Raw genomic sequence first — 25057 nt, 5'->3', positions numbered from 1 at the left:
AATGCAGTCTTCTGTTGCTCGCCATAAGCAAGGGTCACAACTTCTGCCCCCAGGAGAAGCACCAGGTTACTTTCTCAAGCTCCAGATAAAGGCGGAGTCCTGGAGTAACTCTGCCATTGACCTGAAGATGAACTACATAAAATAACAGGCACTGTACATTAGTTTTGAGCTAGTTACTTCTTTTCCAATACCCGATTTTCCATCTTGACAGCAGTGAACATGTTTGGACAGTATTTTTCCTCTCTCTCTTTCCCTCAGGCCGGTATAGATGGGGAAAGCATTGGGAACTGCCCGTTCTCCCAGCGTCTCTTCATGATCCTCTGGCTCAAAGGAGTTGTGTTCAACGTCACCACTGTTGACCTGAAAAGGTAAAAATTGCTTGGTTTTATTGAAAATAGTTACATGATCCCGTGTTTTCCCAATAGAAAGGCCCCAGTAAGTTCAATCAGATTGATATCTGGCCTAGAGAGTCTGTGGTGCACAACAAAATAGTTGGGATTCAGGTTTGTTATTCCTTTTTTCACTTGTGGAATGTTTTTATATTAAACAGAGTGTTCTGGGGTATTTTAAAAGCATCCTCACCACAAACTGCTGAAGAAAAAGGAGGGCAAGCAACTGATTTTGCATGATTTTGCATGAACTGTGAATATCTGTGTGGCTGCCTGACCATAGAGATTAACGAATTCGTGACCTTTCTTCTCTGTGCAGAAAGCCAGCTGATCTACACAACCTGGCTCCTGGAACTCACCCACCTTTCTTAACTTTTAATGGAGAAGTCAAGACAGATGTTAACAAGATTGAGGAATTCTTGGAAGAGACTCTTGCACCTCCAAAGTAAGAACTTGAGGGTTTTTCAGTCAATATTCCATTTCCTAGGAATGAAAGTTGTCCAAAGAGGAGTTCCTAAAAAGCACTCGGTCCTGCAACCTTTTCTTACAGGAGTAATATTTATTTATGAAACTTGTTGGCTTCTGTGAGATGACTTCCATGTGTGAAAGTTGCTTGTGTGACTAATAACTGCAGAATGTTTTCTCTGAACACATTTCAGGATGCCATTGTATACAGAATTAAGGAGATGAATACTGAAAAAAAAAAATCATAGGGGTCTGGTGTCCACATTTTATAGAGCTAAAAATAACTTGGACTGGATGCAGAACATTGCCACACACAAAATCTGTGCCAGGAAAAGCATTTTGCTGTGAAAAACTGAAGGGTGCTGAGCTCTTCCAACAAAAAGGTTGGAAGAGGAACGGATCACAGAACACGAGGAGCTCTGGAGGCAGAGAAGTGCTCATTAGTCTCATCAAGAAATGACAAGAACCCGTGACTGGAAGTTATAACTATACTAATTCAGATTAGAAACAGGGCACAGATATTTCGGTATGAATGAATAACCACTGGAACAAACTACTGAGGAAAGTGTCGGATTGGATTCACCAGACACGCCTCAGTTAGTCAAGCATTTCGACTTCATACAAGGATGGTGTAGAAAAAGATTGTTGGCTTGTGTTTTGGACCTTAAAATCTATGAATCAATGAAAATTGGCTCAGTTCCTTACGGAGTGTTTTACCTCTGACTGAACCAGCATCTGTGGGCCAGTCCTGAGGCAAGCAACCAGGTATTTAATTTTCTATATGCTAGTCCAAGATGACCAAAACCAGTAGGAGTCATTAGTTTGCATTGATCTTTCAGATCAGTGTATTCCTTTGCACCACAAAATAACAACTCAGAGACTGAAAACATTATGTTCCTTCACATGGGTGATGTTAACACGCCTTGCTGTTACATCCTGGCATGCATTTTCTGTGCAGGGAGTTAGACACGACTGCTACTCATAATAGAGAGAGCTGGTTGGCAACCTCCCCTGCACTTTTCTGGAAATTTATGCTTCCTTTTGATTCAAGGCCACTATATGTTGGATCGTGGTCACGTAAAGCATCAGTGTAACTACTTCTGTCATGAAGCCATCCCTGTGCAGCTATCCAAACCTCTGCCTTGACAGACACAGATGCTATGAAGAAGGTCTTGCCAGGCTGTTGTTTTGAGATAAATGATAGTGTTAATTGCAGGGCTTTTTTTTTCTTCTTTTTTTTCCTTTCTTCCTGTAAGTAGAATTTGTAATCATCACGATGCTGCTGGTAATAAGATGTTTCTCCTTTCAGGTATCCCAAGCTGGCTGCTAAGCACCGGGAATCAAACACTGCTGGAATTGATATCTTCTCCAAATTTTCTGCTTACATCAAAAATACCAAGCAGCAGGACAATGCTGGTGAGTAGGATTGTTACCAAATGCGCCAGGAAGATTTACTGTTTAAAAGATGAATAATTTTACTATTTACCCCTTGTTTTATTGTAAGCTGTGTTCATACGACTTCAAGTGCTGCTGCTGATCAGTCTCAGGTGGTAAATTCAATGGACTCAATTCACATGTCCACAGTTGGATTAACTACATCTACACTAGTAAAAAAAATAGGTCAGGCACAGCTCCTGCCCGTAGCAGCCAAGCTGCACCAGTAATCCTGTGTTCCATTCTGGATGGGTCTGGTGGCTTGTACTACCTTCTCTACTCTATCCAGGCACTGTTCAGGATGCTAGTTGGTTGGCCCATGGTGGTGCAAGAGACAGTACTAAAAGCTTAGCAACCAGTGACTCAGGAATGAAAGGAGAGAGCAAGCCGTGCCTCTTGACCTGCATGATTTTGTAGATGTAGCCATTGACACCAGATTCTCATCCCGCATTCGGTGATGTTATGGTAGTGCAGCTAATTTGCTCATATAAACAGAATGTAATTGAATGAAAGAAGTGGCTTTGAGAAATGTAATTGCACTCTGCATGCTCCTGACTTTCCTCACATCTGCGTCAAAAGAAATAACCACGGAAGCTGGATGCCATGCATATTTACACGCATCCTACACTCGCTTCTTAATGAAATTGCTTTTCTTCTCCACATTCCTTTCTCCTCAGAGGCAAAACTTCAGCCAGTCTCAGTTCCCATTGCTCCATGACAGAGAATGGATTGACACAGTCATATCCCTGGAGATAGTCTAGCCGGATACTTGCAGTCACTCACTGTTCATCTCACCTCGTTTTACTAATTTCACAGAGACCTAAGGCATGCTAATTACCTTTCAGAGAGGAGTAGATTTGCAGGTTCCAGCTCTGCCCCAGTTTTCATTTGTGCACTTATATTTCATTGCCTGGGGCTGCCTCGTGAGATGAAGATGGGGAACGGGTGATTTATGCCAGATTACTATCTGCTCCTTAATATTTTTTTGGTGTTAACAAAAAAAGTAATTATAACACTTCACTTCTTAGAGATGCTAAAAGCTTTTTTTATGTGTGTGTGTGTCTAACACCAATGGGATGCTCAGCTAACCACTGTAGGAAGGCTTGTAAAAAGAAGATAAATTAAGAGTCAGCCTAAATTGATGCTACACTGAAAATAAAATATCTTGGCCATCCAAAAGGAATCTTTATGGTCTGTGGTGCAACCGTAAGTCTTCAATTCAGCTGCTCTGTTCTTTGCACTCGAAAACTGTCATGGGTGTTTGCCCGCATGTAGAATCCTGGCATGGTGGTTCTCAGTGGCTCTGCGATGTGCAGATCCTGCTCCGATGTAGGCTGGCAGCTCCCACTGGTATTTAATGGCTGTGACACCTGGACATCTCTGAGCTCAGCTTTCCTCTTTGAAGTGGAGAAATGCTTCATTTCCTTCAGCTGAAGTGCCAGAGCACCAGGACAGAGCAAAGATGAGCAAAGTACTGCCCTATTCTTTGTAGCACCACGGGCCTCAGGGAGCTTCGGGCTGTGAGAACACTTACAACATGGGGGAATCAGACCTCAGCTATAGTAAGGTCTTTGACTTTCAGTTTTCAAGAGCTGGGTGAGAATAGTGTTTGTCTTACCCTGGGGACATTTTCATTGAACTATCCTTTCCAGTTCCTCTGATCCTTCTTTGGAGAATGCCCCTTCCCTTATCTCCATGTGAGCAGTTAAGGTCTAAAAGGAACAGATTGCTGCTTGTGGCTATCATGCATTTCCTATACACACCAGCTCTCAGTTCGAGGTAGTGGCACATGCCTCACAGCCGTGCTCTATGTTGAGCCCAAGCTGCAGGTGACTCAAGCTCTTGGGTTAAGCTGGAAATTCACACCTCTATCCGGGTCATCAATTGCACAGGATCGAAGTACAAGAACAGAAAAACACTTGTTGACAGAACCAAAACGGAATGGGGAACCTTTATCATTGCATCAAAAGTAAATGTCGTTGCTTTTGCTTGGGAGTAGGAGGGTGAGTAGGAGGGTGCTGGATACCAAGTTGCCTGAGTCTCAAAGTGTCAGGTTGTTTAAATGATATTCTCTGAACCTGGAGGTCAGGGAGGTGGATTCACCAGTGTGGGATATCAGGCTGGGAATTTGTAGCATCCAGCGATCTCTAGCTGTGAGAACTCGTGTTAGCTGTAGTTGTGTTCCTCATGGCATACTGGGTTAGGAGAGGTCATTAGGTCTATGTAACATGAGCTATTGTGGAAAAACATTGTGAACTGGTTGGAATCATTAATGAGATTTATGCAGTGGAAGAACACTGGATGTGAGAGTTAATGGCAGCCCAGTGCACATCCAAGATACCCCCCAAATGGTGTTTCTTCTAGAAGGGTTTACAGCTGCAGTCGTGCAGCAGATCAGACACCAAGTAGCACTGTCTCTTGGCAGTGTTATGGCAGAGGGGTGGTGAGGAGGCACTGGCTGTAGAGTCTGTATCCTTTAAGTACTGGAATGACTTTTTTTCCCCTGAAAGTAGAAATGTTATGAAAAAAACCTGAGATTTGTAATATCTTTGTTTAGTTTTTTGAATTCTTGCGTGTAAGTGAGCAAACACAATGATACACACATCCGTTTGTTTCTAAGATTGTGATACCCTCTGCTGGCAAGTATATGAATACTTAAAGCAAGAAGCTTTGCAGTCAAAGCTGAGACAACCCCTGGACAAAATAGCTTTCCTTCTGACCAGGTGCTTTTCTCTTTCAAGTACAGTATTGTCAAAAGAGAAGCGTTCAGAGTAGTCTTTGATTTTGACAATGTTTTCATGGAAAGTTTTGTGTTTTTTCTGGATAAGCTAAAATTATTTAGAATTCTTCAGCATTATGAGAATAACAGTGCATTTTTTTTTTTTGCTGGATTCGTGAAGTACTTTATTAGCCACATGCCATTATGTTTCATACCTGGCACAGAAGCAGGTGATAACCTTCTTGGGTAAGTCTGCATGGCAATATGGTATTGATCACGTTCCGTTTGCTTACTGAAGGTATTTGGCAGCCAGGCTGCCCTGTTTTAATAGTTCCATGAATTTCTGATGCTTTTTTTCCATCTTTGTTTTGCTCACATTTCTGCCTTATAATATAAAAACGTTGAAAGGTTTGGAACGGGCTGGCTAGGGCTGTAAGCCCAGAAGCAAACATGCTCATGCCATATCAAAGTCCCACCACTTTTAAGCTTCTTGAAAGGGAATGAATTGATTCCAGATCCTCAGGATGTGGCAAGCTGTGTTTAAAAAAAGTGCGTGCATTTATTTTTTCAAGTCACTTCAATTACAACTGGCTTGATTCCTTCCACCCCCCATGTCACTCGATAATTTTATAACAGGCCTCTCAGAAGGAGCGACGGTCTCATCGTAGGCATAGATCCACATCTGGCTTAGATAGCACAACCGGGTTATTCGGCCCTCCAACCCCAGCACCAGACTTTGCTGCTTGGAACACTGAGAAGTTCTTATGCACCTCATGGCTGCCGCAGAGAGCCCTCGGAACAAAGCAGTGACAGTCCTCTTTGGTGATCTCCTGGATCCTCATCCACAGGTTTAGGTTGCTCAGGCTTGTGTGACTAAGCTGAGAGTTTTGGGTTGCTTTGTGCTTAATATCTCAAAGACCTTGACCGAGCACAAGGGTGGAAACCAGAGCCCTGGGAGTTTACTTTGGTTCCTTTTGTTGATGCTGAGCAAAGCACTCCAGCTCTGTATCAAAACCAGAGTAGTAACAGTTTATCTATTCATTGGAGGAGGATGCATTTCAATTGATCGGAATGCTGCATACAAATTCAGTACCTGTGACTTCTTTTGCTGCGTACTGCAAACCAAGGGGACAGCCCATAGCCACCACCCCTTCACCGTTCCGCCTGAAACCCTAAGTTCTCTGGCTCGCAGAATGAGCCCTTTGATTTCATTTATGAGTTTAAAAAGTTGTTCTTGAATGGAGTTCTTAGGAGGCACCAGCCCCGTGTGGGTGGGCGCATTCATTAGCGGCACGGAAGGAGGTTTCTCTGTAGGGCTCTTCAGAAGGCACGAGGCCGGGGGACCACCAGCACGGTCCCACGCGCAGGAATTTCCAACGTCTGACCAGAGGCCTCCGCTTGTCTGGTTTGGATTTACATCAAGAGCATTTAAATCATTAACTTACACGTGATTAAACGCTGTTCACCTCTTTCAGTAGCTGCATCACGCTGCGGTTCGGCGCATGAGATGGGAAGTACCTCTCCATGCACTGCATCTGTGTGTGTGCAGCAAGTATGCACCCATGGGCAGGCTGGGATTGAAGCTGGTCTTCACCACTGTGAAGCTGCTCTGACTATACAGGATTCCTCCTGCTGAGCAGAGAGCCGGGCCCACAGTCTGGGTACGTGCACCCATCGAGGTGTACCTGGAAACCGTGCTGAAATTAGCAGGAAAACAGCAGGTTCAAAAAATCTACGTAGGATAAAGGATGCTGCAGTAATCGATCTGTGGTGCAGGTCCTTTGTGGAATTGGAGCTGATGTGCACAGATCCTTGGTGTGGTTTCATGGGTCCTTGATGCTGCGGTCATCCCAATGAGCACAGACTGCTCTACTCAACATCCACATCCAGAGGGGAGAAAACAGCTTTCCCCGAAGCTTCCTCTTGCTCAGCGGGAGAGGTCAGACTGGAACCATGACACAGCTTATCCCAACCCTAAAATCCTCCCGTCTCTTTCTGGGCCTAAAAACTTCGCCCTCTGCTCAGCAAAGCTCTTGGCACAGCTCCTGTTGGCTTTAGTGGAGCAAAGTTAAAAAGTAGTGTGAATGCACTGAATGGATGAGGAGTTTCCTTTGACAGGAATGCAGGATTGGACTCTAATTCAGGAGCAATGTTAATGCTTTACGATTTTTGCATAGTTTTCCAAGGTGCCACAGAAATATATAGGTATAAATGCGTGTCGTGTCTGTGTATCAAATTGCCATTCAGTTTTTTCCTTCTTCCTCTTTAGTTGCAGAATTTCCCTTTTCCACCACAAAACCCCACACCTGTCCAAACCCAGCATGAGCCATAATTTGTCCCATACTGAGATAACATTAAGTTTTCTCTGCCGTGCAACCAGGAAGGACTAGAAATAGCTGTAAAAATCATTTTGAAGAAAAGGAGTTGCTTTGTGATGGGCTTTCTAGCTAAGGAGTGTCTTGGGATGACAGATCTTCAACTGTGGCATTTTGAAACACAAAAAAGCTATTTTAGAGCATTTTAAACAAGTCTTTATGGCTCCCTCAGAGCCGAGTACTGTCGGGCTCATGGCAGCTGAAGTGCCTGGCAGCTTTACAAAACCAGGCCTAATATAAAAAATACCTAGTCTTAGAACATATGTAAGATAGGTTTTCTGCAACATTTGTGGCACATAAAACACCAAATACGTGTTGTCGAGCATGATATAAAGATTTTATTGCCACTCATTTGGGATGACCCATATAACTCACTCATGATATGTTAATAAAACTGCTCTCCACTCTATTTATAAAGACACACATATAAGGTTCACTCAAAAAATGGTGATAGCTGTGTGCGAACTTGTTAAGCAGAGCAGTGAGCTGTACTCATCGTCCACCCTCAGTTGCTTCATCGCCACTTTGCCCCATAATTAAAGACCTAAAATGCTCTAAAATGCTCAGAAACAGCATTTTGCACAAGTTTGCAGAGAAATAACTTTTTGAAAACCTCCCTCAGAATCATAGAATCATAGAATCATAGAATCACCAAGGTTGGAAAAGACCTAAGAGATCATCCAGTCCAACCGTTCACCCATTCCCAATAGCTCCCACTAAACCATGTCCCTCAGCACAACATCCAGCCTTTCCTTGAACACCCCCAGGCTCGGTGACTCCACCACCTCCCTGGGCATCCATTGCAGTGCCTGACCACCCTTTCTGAAAAGTAATACTTCCTCATGTCCAGCCTGAATCTCCCCTGCCATAGCTTGAATGTTTCTGGCTGGAGGCCCAGACCCATCCATCTTCTGCCTGGTGCCAGGGACAGGTTTCAGGGCTGATATCTTCTGACCTGCCACAGCCAGGAGCTGGAATTGTATGCCATTGGAGGGAATTCTTTTCTAAAATGATGATAACCATTGTCTTAACCTCAGAAGTATGTACCTTACTAGGGAAATTTCTGAACTTTCCCATTGTTTAGGTTGGTTGTTTTTTTTTTTTTTCCTTCTCAGGCCTTTTAACTTAATTTTGCTAATTAAGGCACAAAGATTTGCTGATGGAAGTGTGAAAAATACTAATTGAAATCAGTAGAACATGCAAGCTCTCTGTAAGTCTGGATGTGGTCAGACTGCAGGAGCTCCAAGGCAGCACATGGTGCTCCTGCGCAGCACGCTGAGGTGCAGCCGCTCCAGGAACAGTGCATATTCACCATCAATGCACCCACAGTCATCACTCTGACAAGTCTGTGTCTGCAAGCCAATGTTGCTTTGGAACCATAGCATGCCATACGGGGGGAGGAAAAAAAATAGAAATGTGTATTTGTAGACATGAGACAGAATATGCAAAGCCCTAAAAACCAGTTGACACCATGCTCTCGAGTCAGTGACTGTAATGATGCTCTCAAACAAGGGCACCCTCTGAGGCCTTTGCTGAACCAGGGCCTACGCACAGAGGCCAGGCCTAGGCTGAAATCCTTGCAAGGGGAACAGAAGTTGGCAGACGCTCTCCTTGAAGAAGGAACGATTTCCCCTGTGTGTTTGAAGACTCCTCCAAGTGCTGCTGGCTTCCCTGGGATGCTTTGTTCTGCTTCCCAGCCCAGCTCTCGCTCACACACAGGAGCAGTAGCACAGCTGGAAGTGGATTAGAGCAAGCTGGCGGCAGCAGTCCTGGGAGGAATTAAGCGCCTTGCTGCTGGGATGGGAGGCCTAAATGACATTATTATTTAGGATTTGGTTTTAACTTTGTTGCTCTGCTGTTTCGCATGGGTGGGTAACTCCACTGGTTGCAACACACTTGGTGCATCTTAAGCGCGTGTCAGGACTGATGAAGTTAAGGCCTAACTCAGTAGAACATCTGGATCTTACCTGAGCAAACTGCAGGGCAGCTGAACTAGGTGGCCTTTGAATGTCCCGGGCACCTGAAAAGATTCTATGATTTAAGCACCCAAGGGGTCCTACTGTCCCAAGAAGGCTGTCCCCAGACTTCTATTTAGCACTGGTAGAGTGAGCTATCCCATGGCACAGCCCAGGGACCGGCTCTTTATTTGCACTGAAGTCCATTTTCAAAACATAGAGACTTCAAAGGGCAAAGCATTTGTCCAGAATCTGTTTTTCCCAAAGCATATTTTTTTGTTTTATCCATGCAAATGTTCTTAATAAAATAATGGGAAGAGAAGAATGAGACATAACTGAAAACCAGTGCTGCTAATTTTCTTTATTAGAGAGGATCTTAAATAATTGACAGTTAGCTTGAAAACAGTGCTGGGAAAAAGGTGACAATGAGAATTAGAGACACAATTATTTTCTAAATCTCCCAATTTTGCTGATTGCAGAAAAAAATATCAAAATTTCAGAGAGCTTGAGTCTGCAAGAAGCTTTGGGTGCAAAGCACAGCCCTGTCAGCTTTACTTATTCAGCAAATACGCTACTGTTTTAGTCCTGTAGAGGGTAAGTTACTCTTTTAGTCCTGTAGAGGGTGAGTTCTTTTGCATTTAAGCAGAGAACAGGAGAAACTGAAATGTCTTTTACTGCCCAGTGCCCCTCTAAGGGGGGAATGTATTGAGTGAGAGGGGCTCAGGTGATGGCAATAGCCGGTCTGTATTCTGCACTGCAGAAGGAGGATCCCTACTGACCCAGCCAATCAAAACTGAAAGAAACTGCACCTTAACATTGAGTCAAGATGCCCTGAAAATGTCAGGAAGGCATCTGGTCAGCAGTGCTTTCTGCACTACTTCAAGCCATTGGTCTGCCTAATCCAACTGTTCTAGCAGAGAAAGACCAGACAGCAATGGATAAGCTATGGACAGCCATGGATAAGCCCCTACCGATTAGTTTTATGTTGTGGGAAAAGATATTGTGATCTTTGCAAACGTGTCAGGTCTTGAGATATGTGGTTTAAACAGCAAACTTTCTGTGTTGTTGAGGGTAGTACTGGCAGTGCACCTCATTCCTTTTCCAAAACATCAGAGGCGATACTGGGGATTGAAAAGCACATGGGCTGTGACCTGTCCTTGCAGCTGTATCCCCCTTGGCTCAGTTTCTGACAGTTCTGCCAGAACTGTATTAAAATTTGCCTTTTCCTGGTCCCTTTATAAATATCCTATGAAGCAAGCATGCCCGTCTCCCTCCTTGTTTGTTCCCTGAGCACTCCATTGCTTTGGCAATGTGGAAACTGCAATTTGTCCAGCTTCCAGCATTTGGACCTCTCCATGCCTTTGTCATCAAGGCTGAAGAGCTCCTCACACCTTGCAGATGTTTTGTCCATAGGTGAGGAGCTGCACACATGAGCCTCTTAGCACATGACTTCTCTCTTATCAGAGAGAAGTCTCCGATAAACTGAACAAATAAACTTTTCAAGCCTGATATTCTGAGGCTTGTTTCCCGGCCCTTGAGCACGACATTATTGTTCTCCTTTGGCCTCTCTCTTGGGAATTTCCAAAGCCTTTTCTAACAGGGGACTCCAGAACTGGGAGAAATGTTCTTAATGTATCGTCACATCAGGGCTATTGCAACAGAGGAAGTATGACCTTCCTGCTACTGCTTGGATTTTTTAATGCATCCAAACATAATTATAACCCTTTTGGCTGATGCTTCCATTAGAATGCTGAAGTCAAGGCATAATTACGATGACCCCTAAGTCATTTGATGCGACTTAAAACCAAAAATCTCAAAAGCAGAGAAACAGTGGATAACAATTACAACTTAGGTCATTTGTAAATCTCATTGTTTCTTTTTTTTTTTTTTTTTTAAATTTTAATTCTCTCCCACGTCTTCACTGCCGTTTAAGTGGAAGAACTTGAAGTCAATAGAGTGCAATTGGGATGATTCTGTTGTCTGAAAAGCTGACTTCATTTCCGTGATATGTCTAGCGTTGGAATGAATTGGTGTTAACTGTTTCTCTTTGCTCAGGCACAGAACACCAGGGGTCCCCACCGCACTGTCTCTGAGCCCAGTGGCACTCACCGTGCGCTAACTTTGCTCTTATTTCAAAGCAGAAGCATGCAGTTTGTTTTGCTTTGTCAGTCCCCAAATCGTCAGTTTGTTCTTTGCAAATAAAACAAAACCGTACACGCAGAGTAAACATGTAGCAGCTTGGCAATGGAGATACTGGAATACTAATCTCACACTCCAATGGTACGGCTTAATATTGTGCAGGGCTTTCATTTTTATTATTATTACATTTTTTTTTCGGGGTTTTGATGCAAATCAGCTGCTGTTTGTCTGCGGTTGTGTCAGGGACATCTGCGCTAGACTAGAGCAGTAGTGGTCAAGATGAGGCCCCTAAGGACAGAGAAAAGATGTCTGTCACCTGTGTGCTGCTGCAGAGTTCCGATGATTTGTGAAATGCAGGCAAAGTGCTGGGGCACTGGTAGGCCACTAGTTTTACATTTGGTTGCTTCCTGCCCTCAGGTCACTGTGGCTCCTAGGAGAGTTGGAAATAAGCCTTGCGTTTGGTGTCATTCTGACACCTGGGTTTTCTTCTTAGAGAACTGCATTTGAGGGTGTTTCAGTTTCACTCTTTGTGATGAAGTTACAAGTATTGCATTTATTTCTTGCCTCCACTGAAAAACAGACTAAGAAGGAAGGAAGAAAATTGATATTTAGCCTGAAACTAGAACCAAATCAAAACAAACTTTCTAGATGCTATGAATGGTTTAATTTTCTTCTTAAAGTCATTATAGATACACCTATTTCACTAGGTTTGATTTGGGAGTTGGATAGATGATATCACAAAATAGGATACCTCTTTTTGTAACAGTCACTTTCCCTCTGACCTGAAACAAATGCCCATGGCTGGCACATTATTGCTTCTACCGATGTAAAGTATCTGTCATCCCTATTTTGCCTGTAGGAAGTTGACAGAGCATTTAAATCATTTATGGAAGGTCAAGTAGAATTATCTTGGGAAGAAAAGAATTGGACTTGCATCTCCTAAACCCAGGTGACCCCAGACCTGTGGATCATTGTGTTTGAGTGAGGGAAAGTTACCTGAGGAATCCCAGAATGGCTTGGACTGGAGGAAACCTTACCGATCAAACCTTATCAAAGTTTTTGGCTCAGTCTCTCTGAGATGAAATTTGACAGGTCTGTCAAAGTATCCCAGAGTTTGGGATCAAGCTCTGATTGGTCAATTCACATCACTGAGCTTTTGTAGACAGTGTGGAGAGGAAGGGAAGGGAAGGGAAGGGAAGGGAAGGGAAGGGAAGGGAAGGGAAGGGAAGGGAAGGGAAGGGAAGGGAAGGGAAGGGAAGGGAAGGGAAGGGAAGGGAAGGGAAGGGAAGGGAAGGGAAGGGAAGGGAAGGGAAGGGAAGGGAAGGGAAGGGAAGGGAAGGGAAGGGAAGGGAAGGGAAGGGAAGGGAAGGGAAGGAAAGGGAGGGGAGGGGAAGGGAAGGGAAAACATCACCTAAGTCTGTTTGTCTAAAAGTTGCACATAGGTCATTCAATTTTCCTGCCCTGTTATCTGATCTATGAAAAGGTACGTAAATCTACCTCCAAAGGAAAGTTTCATTTACCTTAAAGTACAAACTAAAACTGGAAGAACTTCCCTTAGAGTTGCCCATCTTTTATCAATATCTATAACGGAGTCTTGGACAACCAGGTTGGCCTAGACACCTAACATTTAAATAGCCAAAGTTAGACAGGATGAGTCCTGCTCGTAAGTAACTTGATAGATTTTCAGTGTGTCTGCTGAGATTGCTTTGGTTATCTAACTGCTGTATGTCCCTCTGAGAACTGGCTGCAGTGCTCTAGGGGTTTAGCAACTCCTTTTCTCTCTGTGAAAATGCACAGAGCATATGCACCAATGTTTCTTGAAAATATATGCTTATTTATGTTTGGTTATTCTCTGTGTACACAACTAGAGATTCATTCAGTCAGTGAAAGCAGACAGATTGCAGCTTTTCAGTGTTGTTGCATAAACATTTACCTTTATTGTGAAAGCATAATCAGGTCTCTGTTCAAGTGAATATTGAATAATTTATCTTTAATTAATCTTTAATAGCAGAGGTGATTCACTCCACAACTCCCTTTGGCTTGGAGTTGGGTATCTGAATGGTTGGATGCATGGGAGCCACACCTCCCTTCTTTTTGTAGGGACTAACCATCATTTGCCCCTCCATACAGACTCTCCTTAGAACCAGGGATCTTACAAGGCAGAAATACGCCTGGAAGTTGGATGTTGCACTGCTGCAATTGGCAATGTACTTTCACACCTTTGGGGTGTGAAGCCTGAGTATCTAATAAAAAAGGGGGAATGTTACCCTACATCACTTAGGTGAACTGTGGAGATATATTTAAAGGGTGGGGTTCATCTCCCCTGACTTCACCTTCCTGACTGGTAGGTGTCTAGCCTGAGCTTGTCCTTTTGGTTTCACCTATAGTTCATGCTGTGGGAAGGGCACGTGTGCAGCCAGCTTCCATTGGGGGTCTCTGGCAGTGAGGAGCTGCCTTCCTGAGATGCTCAGTGTCTCTGAGCAGGAGAAGCCCATACAACCAGCAGAGACAAGACACCTGTCTTTTAAACGGCTGAGCAGAGGCATTCAAGGCAGCACTCTGGTCTCAAGGGTTATATCAAAATCACAAATGGGTCAGTATGTAATACAGGGGCAGTAACACATACTGCAGTTACAGCTCTGCTGCCTGAGAAGGATTAATCTATTCAGATTGAAGTTATGGTACTCTGTTGAGCCTGCTTAAAAAAAAGTGAGCAGGATGTAGAAAAGTAGAGTGAAAATATGGATCCTTGGTCTTTAATCAGACTGGCAGATTACTAGAATGATATTATTTTCTTACCTTAAATTGCAGTTTCTTAGCTGGTTTCCTTCTACCAGAAAACAGTATTGGGTCTCATATAATATCAAACTCTGTGAATCTGGAAGTGATCAGGAAAGGTGGTTTGTTTTTCTAAAGTAGAAATAAATCTCAGATTGTTTGTGTGAGACTGCGAATATTTATGTACTGTTCCCCCTCTTCCCTCATTGCAAATTTCACCAAGTTCATTTGCGTGTGTTATGGGATAAATCTTACTGGAGGGCAATGGAAGAAAGCAGTAAAAAGGGAAAGCAGCCGTTAGTTGTCGAGGGCAGCAGTAGCAACTGTTGCTCGGTTTTGTGCATGGATTGCTGTTGGTTGAACTTGCTGGGCTTGATGATTCAGAAACGTGCGGTCCTACTAATTGTGTGTGTGATACTGAGGTCAGACAGTGGTTTCAGATGGTGTACCAAAGCCATTGTGTTGCTGCACTTTGGTGACTTTAGATTCTTGCCACGTGCTTTCACTGACTTGAAGAGGGCTGTATCTATCTTCCTTTGGCTTGGAAAAATGTTTTGTGATAAAATGTTGACGTGAGAAAAAAATAGCAGGGGTGTCCTGAATGATGGGCGAATTTCAAGGGTTATCAAAATTTTAAAAGTCGTGTGAAAACAGAATCACAGAATCACAGAATAGATCAGGTTGGAAAAGACCTTCAAGATCATCGAGTGCAACCACAACCACAACCCAACCATCCTACCCTAACTCTAACAGCCCTCTGCTAAATCATGGCCCTGAATGGTTAAGTATCTTAAGTATGACTTAACCAAGTAACCTGAACACTTCTTTTCTTATACGTTTGTTTGGAAAGTTTATGTTATTTTGCTGTAGGATAGTTTTAAAAATGTAAACATTTTTGCTCTCTTTTATCTTAAATAGTTTTAAAACACAATTTGACCAAGGAGTCAATTACTCCTATTTGCTTTTATTGTGCGCTCCATGCTTTGCATAGAATCCCAGCATGGCCTGGGTTCAAAGGCCCACAGCGCTCCTCCAGTTCCAACCCCCTGCTGTGTGCAGGTCGCCAACCAGCAGCCCAGGCTGCCCAGAGCCACATCCAGCCTGGCCTTGAATGCCTGCAGGGATGGGGCATCCACAGCCTCCTTGGGCAACCTGTGCCAGTGCCTCACCACCCTCTGGGTGGGCACCTCTTCTTACATCAAGTACAGTCCTCATCCTGCAGATGGTGCCACTCAGACACATAGAACAGGATGAATCTCAACTTGTTTTAGGCATTTAAGATCTGAGTAGCCAGTTTGCCTAGTCTCCAAGGAGTCTTCTCAAAAAAAGTGAGGCTTCTCTGGTGGTAGTTCAGCTTTTCCTAGGGTACTATTTTAGGATGGAATGATCTGCCTTCCGGTGTCTCTTTCAGGCCACAGAGATTGGTGTTTATGTGCTTTGTTTGCTTTGCTGTGTCTGCTCATCCCAGTGTGAAACAAGGAAGGAAATATTTGAGTTCAAGGAAGGGGAAGAAGAGTCCTTGTCTGACCTCTGTAAACGCTGTGGGTGTGGACAGTCTGAATCAGTTTTACTTTTTCCAAACCATTTTTCTTTTACTACTTTCTAGTTACTTTCCACTTTGCTTCAGCCTTATTTGACCCATAGGAAACAGATGGAAACGACCTCCAATGCTGGGAGTTTTATGGCCAGTATTATGCAGGAGGTCAGATGAACTGATTTTGGCTTTAAAAGCTTCTGGAGAAATCCTAACCCCACTGAAGTCAACAGCATAACTTCAGTATGGCCAGAATTTCACTCTAAATACCTGCTAATGAATCTTAGAATCTGGCCCTTGACTTGCAGGGTCTCTCCATGCATTACATTTTCCAATGTTTTGTTCTGCTGTGGTATAAATGTTTCAAGGCAGAATGATTTCTCTTTGTCCCTGGGAAATAGTGGCTCAGGCTAATAGTTAAAGGAAGTTTTTGCTTGAAGAGTTGAATAACAGAGCCAAAATCTTGTCTTGGTTGAACTGGAGTAAATATGGAATAGCTTGCTGACAATGTGGAGTTACTCCTCTTTTATGTCAGCGTAACTGAGAGCACCATTTTGCCAATTATTAGCTTTTGTTACATTATTTGTATTTCTGTGCATGTCACGATTTGTTAATCTCATTGTTCAACATCAAGTAACCTTATGCTGAAAACAGAGCGTCGCTATGAATTAGGTATCATTGGCTAAACTGAGCCTCACCCCATGCAATTGACAGATGGTAATACATTCATTAAGTGTTCTGTGGTTGCTTTGTGATTGGAAAGTGTTATTTTTTTGGCTTCTAACTCAGAATTCTTAAGGAAAGTTGTATAAAGGTATAGTTTTGAGTAGGGAAGGAATGTCACAAAGAACTCGTGAGTTATTTTTACTGATATTATTTGTTCTTTGTTGGTGGGAGGACACAACAGGCTGTGATTGATGTAAGTTGTCTTTGCCTAAATAGCCCAGAACACAGCTGTGAAGCCTGAGAGAGATGACTGCACCATGGATTTTAAATATATATGGATAGAACTTGTTGGAATTTGAGGTTATGTTAAATATATCACTATGGAGAGAGGCAATATAGTTCTGGTGCATTTGTGCTCAGTGATTTCTCTGGACAGTTTATGTGAGTTCAGACTTCTGCAGATCTTGCATTGAAAACCTGATGACAGCAGTCCTCATACAGGGCTGGGCCACATTTGGGTTCTCTAAGTTCATACTGCAAGTCTGCAGGGTGGGAAAGCAATTGGAGGTGGAAATTTCAAAAGCAGCACAGAGCAACATTCTCAGGCATAGTTCCACTTGGTGTTGTAATACTGAATACTCCACCCTGACATTACCAACACAATGTGAGGCTATTAGATGCTTCAGGAAAAGTTCTCCATACAACTGACTTCAGGTCATGCAAACCAAGTGCAGTAGAGAAGATACCCCTGGCTACAGAGGAAGCTCAGTGTGTTTAATTCAAAACAATTCATTTAATTTATACACTGTAGGGAAGATTAATCCCAGTGACTGACGTGCAATTGAGCTCCTGCTCTTATCAACAAACCTGTTATTTAATGATGTTAGCATGAGGATAAGTTATAAAGGGCAATAGCTGTGTAACAACTTTCAAAATTTATTATGGGTAGTATATTGGCAAATGGAAAATTACACCTTTTAGTTGGTTGCATCTTTTTAAATGTCTTCCTTCAGTCTATTGTTGTGTGTGGTATTCACAATGTCCCAGTGAGAGCCTACTGCTCCCTGTGTTCTCAACAGAGGCAACATACCAAGTCATCCAGATTTTCACAAAATAGCCATGCTTGGGAGGTTCAGAGGTGATACGAGGCGGTGATCTGTGACAGCCAGCACAGCTTCACTGCAGCTTCGAGACCATGGCTTCACCAAGGGAGACTGTACTTGACCAGTCTGATGGCCTTCTGTGTTGAAGTGATGACATCAGTGGATAAAGGGAGGACGCTGTCATCTACGTGGACTTGTGCAAGGCTTTGGATGTGATCCTGCACCACATCTTTATCTCTGAATTGGAGAGAGACGGATTTGAAGGATGGGCTATTCAGTGGATAAAGAATTGATTGAATGTTTGTAGCCAGAGAGATGCTGTCAATGGCTCTATGTCCAGGTGGAGGCCGGTGATGAGCAGTGTCCCCAGGGAGTCTGCCTTGGGACCAGTAGTCTTCAACATCTTTATCAGTGACATAGAGAGTGGGATTGAGTGTACTTTCAGCAACTTTCTTGATGACACCAAATTCAGTGGTGCAGCTGACACAAAAGAAGGGAGGGATGTCATCCAGAGGGACCTGGAGATGCTCTAAAAGTGATCACAAGAGAATCTAAGGGACTGGGGTTGAGAATCACAGATGCAAGTACAGACTGAGAGAAGAACTCATAGAGAGCAGCGCTGCAGAGAAGGACTTGGGGGTCTTGATGGATAAAAAAGCTGAGCGTGAGCCAGCAGTGTGACCTTGCAGCTCAGAATGCTGTTGTTGTCCTGGGCTGCATCAGCAGAGAGGTGGCATCAGGTTGGGGAGACAACGGGGGGGGCTGTCCCCTGTGCTCTGCCCCTTGTCAGGCTGCAGTGCTGCATCCAGGCCTGGGGCCCCCAGCACAGGAGGGATGTGGGGCTGTGGGAGCAGGGCCAGAGGGGGGCCAGGAGGATGCTGAGAGCAGCTCTCTATGGAGAAAGGCTGAGGGAGCTGGGGGTGTTCAGCCTGGAGAAGGGAAGGCTGTGGGGAGACCTCACTGCGGCCTTCCAGTGATGAGGAGCTCATCAGCAGGAGGGGGAGTGACTTTTTACAGTCTGATAGTGATAGGACAGCATGGAATGGCTTTAGACTAAAAAACTATACAAGGGAGAAATTTAGGACACATTAGACAGAAATTTTTTACTGAGAGGGTGGTGAGCCTCATTGATGCCCAGAGCTGTGGTGCCCCATTTCTGGAGGTGCCTGAGGCCATGGATGGGCCCTGGGCAGCCTGAGCTGGGGGCACCCAGCCCATGGCAGGGGGTGGGACTGTGTGATCTTTTAAGGTCCTCTCCAACCCAAGCCATTCATAGTTTTGTGAAGAGCTTCTTCTGCTTGGTTTGATCTCAATGTGAACCCAGACAACGGGTCACTTAGCAAGGGTTCCAGAACCTTCAGAGCTGTAGGTTTTTCTAAGAATGTTGTTTCTCAGTCTCTGCTCATATTTTTTTTACTGCTAATGGATTTTCTTAAACACTGAACAGATAAGAGAGCAAATGAGAGTTAATTTTTTAAGGTGTTTACCCACGGTTTCAGCTTTCTGTGATGATCCGCTAAAATTACTTATGAAAAGGGAAATAGTCCAATAGGATAGCCATACAGATTACTCTGTGCTCCACTGGTGGGATTTTATCTGGGAGACCTGGTTTGATCACCTCGAAAAGGCATTTGAAGCTCAGCCTTCCACTTCCCATTAAAATTGTCTCCCTACAACATTGTTAAAAGTACAATTCGTCTCCCACTTATTTATTTTTTTAAAAATGATTTTGAAAGAAATTAAAAGTAGCCTTGTACACCTAAGCTCTATATGAAATTATAATTTTAGGTTTTTCATTCTCTTGACTTTTCAGCGTTCCATCACTGACCAATCGGAAGAAAGACAGCTCTCCCTTATTCACTGCTCCTCTCTTTCCTGGTTGTTCTGGGAGCTTTACCAGTACCGGAGGAGTATTAATTAATCAGGGTCTGAATTGATGATCAGAGTCTGAGGTGGCCCCACCTTATAGTGACTTCAGTGGGAGATCTTGGGATCCCGTGGGTCCCAGCAGAGCCTGGAGTTAGGTCTCAGACATGTTGAACCCTGCACATATGCTTATTTCTGGCCTAAAGCAGTTGCATGCAAGCGCCAAATGAATTCAGATAGATGTTTTTCCCACTGTCACACACAGGCTCCACTCCAGGCATTGTTTTTGAGACAACCATGACGCACTTTGGTGTATCAGTGAGAAAAGAAAACAACACATCCCTAATAAGTTCCAGAAAAACTTACATAAATGCGTGTCACCTGCTGCTCCTGGCTTTGTAAACACGTGCAGCTGAGCCATGGGATGGCACAGGGCAGCTCGTGTAGCACTTCCACCGGGAACATTGCACGGGTCCCTCAAAGAGCTGTAGGTCTCACTGGGTAAATGGGATGCTGGAAAATAGTCAGCGTTAAGCCAATTTTCTAAAATCCAAATGGGCAAAATTGGATTAAATCACAGTAATTTGATTCCATTGTCTCTAAATGAATTCGTTGCAAGAGGATATAGCGTGGGGCTGACCAAGAGACAGAGAGCTCTCCATTCAGCAGGTGTGATGGGTCAAACCAAGGAGAGATTGCTAACCTTCCAAGCGTTGCCACGTGGGGTAGCACTGCGCAGCAGGAAATCACCGCCCTTCGGCAGAAGCCGTGTGGCAGAGCACAGCTGCAGATGATTAAAGGCACCACTGCCGGGATCTGACAGCAGAATGTCAGTGTCAAAATTCAATTTAAATTGATTAAATAAGGGATGGCAACGCTTTTGTTTTATGGATGGCAGCACTTCAGTCGCTTTAGTTGCTCTGCTTTCAGAAATAAAATTCTTTCCCTCCCCGCTCCGTTTGCTGGGATGTTTTCAGTTGGATCGCAGTCACTCTTCCAGTCAATCAATTAAGCCAGGATTTGCCACTGTGTCTGAGAGTCAGCCACAACAGAGCTGCTACGGTTCCCTGGTGCTTGGCCAAGAGGCTTCAGAGGGAGCGAGGCATCAGGTGGCTTAATCCGTCTTCCACCACTGGCACAAGGCGTAATGGATGTCAGGGCTGCAGAGAAGTCACGTTCCATGGAGCTCGGCTCCTGCTCTTTCCATGGCCCTGTGCACACCGCCCATCCCTCCCTGCCAGCAGCACAGCAGAGCCAGCAGAGCTGCAGGTGCCAGAGCTGTCCTGGATGATCGCTGCTGCCTGTTGAAGCTCGCGCTGTGCTCCATGAATGCATTTATCTCCCGAGGCTTTGTAGTGTAGTGCCATGCCACGTGAGTCACCTGACGCACTGAGCGGTCTCCCTTAAGTTAAATGGCAATAAGTTACTCAGAGATAAAAGATCTTACAGGATTAGGCCTTAAACGCTGACTCCAGGCCAGATCTGCAGCAGGTATAAATCACTGCAGGTAATTTTCACCAGCTGAAATTCTGGCCCGAAGCCCGTGAGTCATGTTGTTATTTTTTCACATTGTAAATTCTCGCTGTTTCTTATTTATATTGCTTTAGCACTGTGAGGCACTTGTCAGGGGCCGGGACCACATCGTGCTTGTCCCCCTTCAGAGATGCAAAAGATCCTTCTTGCCCTGGAGGCTCTGCAGTTCAAATAACATGCAAATGTGTGCACAGTCATCCAGTTTTCTATAAGTACATTGTTGCAATCACATTTTTCTACTAACCTGCAGGTAAAGTGTAAGAACGCAAAGTCTGTGCCCCAGGTTGATGTTTTCAAGTAAAAACTTTGCTCTTTGCTTTGCGTCATGTCTAAGCGGAATTTTACATCTTCAGTTCCTTGAAGCCAGCAGCGGTGTGGGACAAGGTCTTTCACAGTTGAAGGCCCAAGACTTATCTCCACTGTGGCACTCCATCTGAGACATATCAGAATGAGAATCTGCACCTAAATGAACCTGAAGTAAGAAGAATCTTAACAGTGCCTGAATATCTCACCGGTTTTGAGTAGCTTTGAATTTTGATTTTGTTACATTGCTTTTGTTTAACAGCCATTGACAGTGAATGTTTCTAAATTCTTTCTGGCCACTCACTCTTTACATTTTGGCACAGCCCTTGAAAGAGGTTTGGTGAAGGCTCTGAAGAAGCTGGATGACTATCTGAGAACCCCTCTGCCAGAGGAGATTGATGCAAACAGCACTGAAGAAGAGAAGGTGTCCAAACGCAAGTTTCTGGATGGAGATGACCTCACCCTTGCTGACTGCAACCTTCTGCCCAAACTCCATGTTGTCAAGGTAAAAGATGTCATGTGATGGACAAAGAAGCCTTATTTGATAGGGAAGTGCTCTGGTTCAAACATTTTGAGTGTTTGTGCTACATGGTAGGCTAACACATATGTATTTACACACTATTTACAGTATTCACACACTTCCTCTCACGGATAAGCAAGTGAGTGATATATGAAATGCACAGAGTGAAGTCCCTTCCATTGATCCAGCAGCCAAGTGTCAAGCCAACAGGCTTTTCAGCAGAGGTATCTTAAGTGCTAAGGAAACAGGGTTTGACACATATTCTTCTCAGAATTTCCTGTAAGTTAACTTAAACCATTTTGTATTTAGTACATGGGAAAATTGTCCCACCAGTAGCAAAGACAGTGTTGAGATTTGGGTGTCCTTTCTCTTTGCTTTTACACTGCTGCTGGTAAAAGTCATCTTTCATATTAATTACTTCCCATTATTCTTAAGAGAGATGTCAAAACTTCAGTCAGTTCCCACCCACTTGTGACTTAAGAGAGACAGTCTGTCTTTGGGGGCAGTATTTGTTCCAGCTGGTGTTTCACACAGAGAAATTAACAAATCAATGTCACAGCTGAGGTCCAGGATGTAAGATACACAGTAGTTGCTGGTACAGCGCAAGTGATGTGCATCATCTTGCCTTCTAAATGTTTCATTTATTTCATTTATCGGACTGCATCTTTCTTTAGGATAAAGCAAGTACCTGGCAGACCTTGGCAAGCAAGAAAACTAGTAATTAAAACCAAGACATGCATGTAATTTGGCTCTGTGAGCCAAAACATAAACTGAGCCTAGGAGCTGAAGGCACACATGCAGTAAGATAGATAAAAGTGTGTAAGTCACCAGGTGAGAACTGCAATAACATCCTCACAACTTTAGCTCCTTCTTTGGCTCATCTTGATTGGTGACTCTGGATTCACACAATGCAAAATCAAATGGTTCCTGTTTCACTGTGACAAAATGAAAGAAGTCAAACGAGAACTAAAATATTTCTCAGACAGGCGTAACCACAGGATATTATCTGAAAAGCATTTTACAGATGTAAGAAAAGGGTAAATTATCAGGAGTTTTTCACTTGATGAAAGATGTGTGCTGGAAATTGTGAAAATCTTGACTGAGTTGCCCAGCAGGTTTTATCTTCCCCATGTGTGTGTGAAACATCATTGAGGGCAAGAATGCTTAATTGAATGCAGTTTAAGACAGGATGAGGCGTTACATATACCAAGTGGATCCTGGTAATAAAAGCAAATCAAATCACAGTCATTTCTGAGAACATGACTGTCCTGCAAAAGCTGAGATGGAAAACAGCTCTACCATGTGCTTTTAAAATAAAGGGGAACTCTGTGCCACATATGTATGTAATTTATGCTCAGGAACAATTTTATACTGTCAGAAAAATTAGAGATTGGAAGCACTCATCAAATCAGCTAATCCGTCCCTTCCTATCAGCTAGTTCATTCTGTCACCACAGGATTATTCTATATGGTGTGTTCTTACAGGGAAACTGAAATATCCCAATCCAGCAAGCTGCTTAACCAACCAGCTAGCTTTAAACACAGATTAGTCCCTTGGACTTCAATGGGACCATACAGGTGCTTAAAATTAAGTATGCACTTAAATATTTTGCTGAATAAGGGCCTGAAATTTTTAGAAATTGAGAATTTCCCTTGATGGACAATTTCCGAGTCTAACAACTCTTGAAATAACCATTTTCTTTCTCCAGCTTATGCTAATAGTCCTGTTTCTAATGTCTGCTAAATCATCTTGGTTCCTCGATCGTGGTACCCATACCGTGCCAAATCTTTCCTTTGTGAGAACAAGGACACAGCCTTCCAACAGCTGTAGGCAGTTATGTCTTCTGACTTTGTTGGCCAAATAAAATATATTACATATGTTAAAAAAAAAATAAAAATAGTAAATACCTAATGTAATACGTTGAATATGGTACTCAGTTTTAAAATGCATTATATATTAACTGTTACTAATGCCTTTCCCCTAAATCTATATATTTTTAATTCAGCTGTAAGATCTCTTATTTGGCATCTTACTGTTAAGAAGTGATGCGCATAGGACTGGTGGAAAACACCAGAAAATAGTAGTAAAATTAATGAACTTTAGGTGCCTTAAAATGCACAATTTGGTGATAGTTGCCAGGCAATTGTATTGAAGTGCCCTTAGGCCAGATGGTGTCCTTGCAAGACGTGGGATCACCAGTGGGCCCTTTCAAGATGTTCTATTCTAAGTCCAAGTGTCCCCAAGAATTTAAAAGAAAATAGAATTACAGAATGGTTTGGGTTGGAAGGGATGTTTAAAGATCGTGGGCAGAGACATATTCCACTAGATCAGGTTACTCAAAGCCCTGTCCAACCCAATACTTCAAATGATGGAACACGCAGTTCCTCTGGACAACCTGTTCTGGTGTCCGATCACCTGTTCGTCTCCTTTGCTGTTAATTGTACTACAAGAAAGAGTAAGAAGCTCTCTGAAACGCCATCAGGAGATGTATCACCAACAGATGCTTTCTTTGTTTTCCTCTTTTCTCTTTGGTTTAGATTGTTGCAAAGAAATACCGCAACTTCGAGTTCCCAACAGAGATGACGGGGCTGTGGCGGTACCTGAAGAACGCGTACGCCAGGGATGAGTTCACTAACACCTGTGCAGCAGACAAAGAAATTGAGCAAGCCTATGCAGATGTGGCCAAACGGCTCACCAAGCCCTAACTGACCCCAGCAGTGGCTCGGCATCCCTGGCAGATTCCTGTTTTGCAGACTCTTCTCCTTGTTGCCTTAAGATATACCTTATCGTTATCTATCTGGCTGGCATCCCTATGATTTCACCTGTTCAAGAGTAGTGGTCAGGGACAAACGTGCTTCTCCCTGGAGGAAGGAGAAGGTAGCTCTAGTGTAGGGGGTGGAGACCCTTTGAAATCTGAACCTACGATCTGACACAACTAGTATTACTCATAATCAGTATTGGAAATGACTCCGCTGTATTAGTTTCTTGTTTGTGTTGGGGTATATCACCACCTGTTTTCTTTGGAGTTTTAACAGTAGTATGTTAGCTTAAATTTCAAGCAAGTCAGTCAGGAACACATAGAACTGCTTCTATATAATCTGCTGATTATTTCAAGGGCGCTTTGTTTTCCCATTGCTATTGAAACCTGTGAGGAAGGAACAAAATTTGTGAGAGAGGCAAAAGGAAAGAGTTTGACCCTAGAAGAGTAACGCTCTTAGCAGTTATATTTTTAAACCTCTCTGAAAGCATTTTCTGCCTTAGAAGACCCAAGAGTTTGT

General features: G+C 43.5%; 1 protein-coding gene across 1 annotated transcript; it reads left to right on the top strand.

The window, feature by feature from the left end:
- Positions 1-297: 297 nt before the first annotated feature.
- CLIC5 (chloride intracellular channel 5) lies at positions 298-24484 on the top strand (the record flags this gene model as incomplete). Its single annotated transcript, XM_079550794.1, has 5 exons — positions 298-368; positions 709-834; positions 2164-2270; positions 21583-21764; positions 24317-24484. Exons 1-5 carry the CDS (start codon positions 313-315, stop codon positions 24482-24484), a joined length of 639 nt encoding a protein of 212 aa, XP_079406920.1. The 5' UTR covers positions 298-312.
- Positions 24485-25057: the final 573 nt, after the last annotated feature.

The sequence above is a fragment of the Tetrao urogallus genome (genome assembly GCF_951394365.1).
Source record: "Tetrao urogallus genome assembly, chromosome: 2".
Lineage (NCBI taxonomy): Eukaryota > Metazoa > Chordata > Aves > Galliformes > Phasianidae > Tetrao > Tetrao urogallus.
The sequence above is the reverse complement of the archived record's forward strand: the minus strand, read 5'-3'. Positions and strand labels throughout refer to the sequence as shown.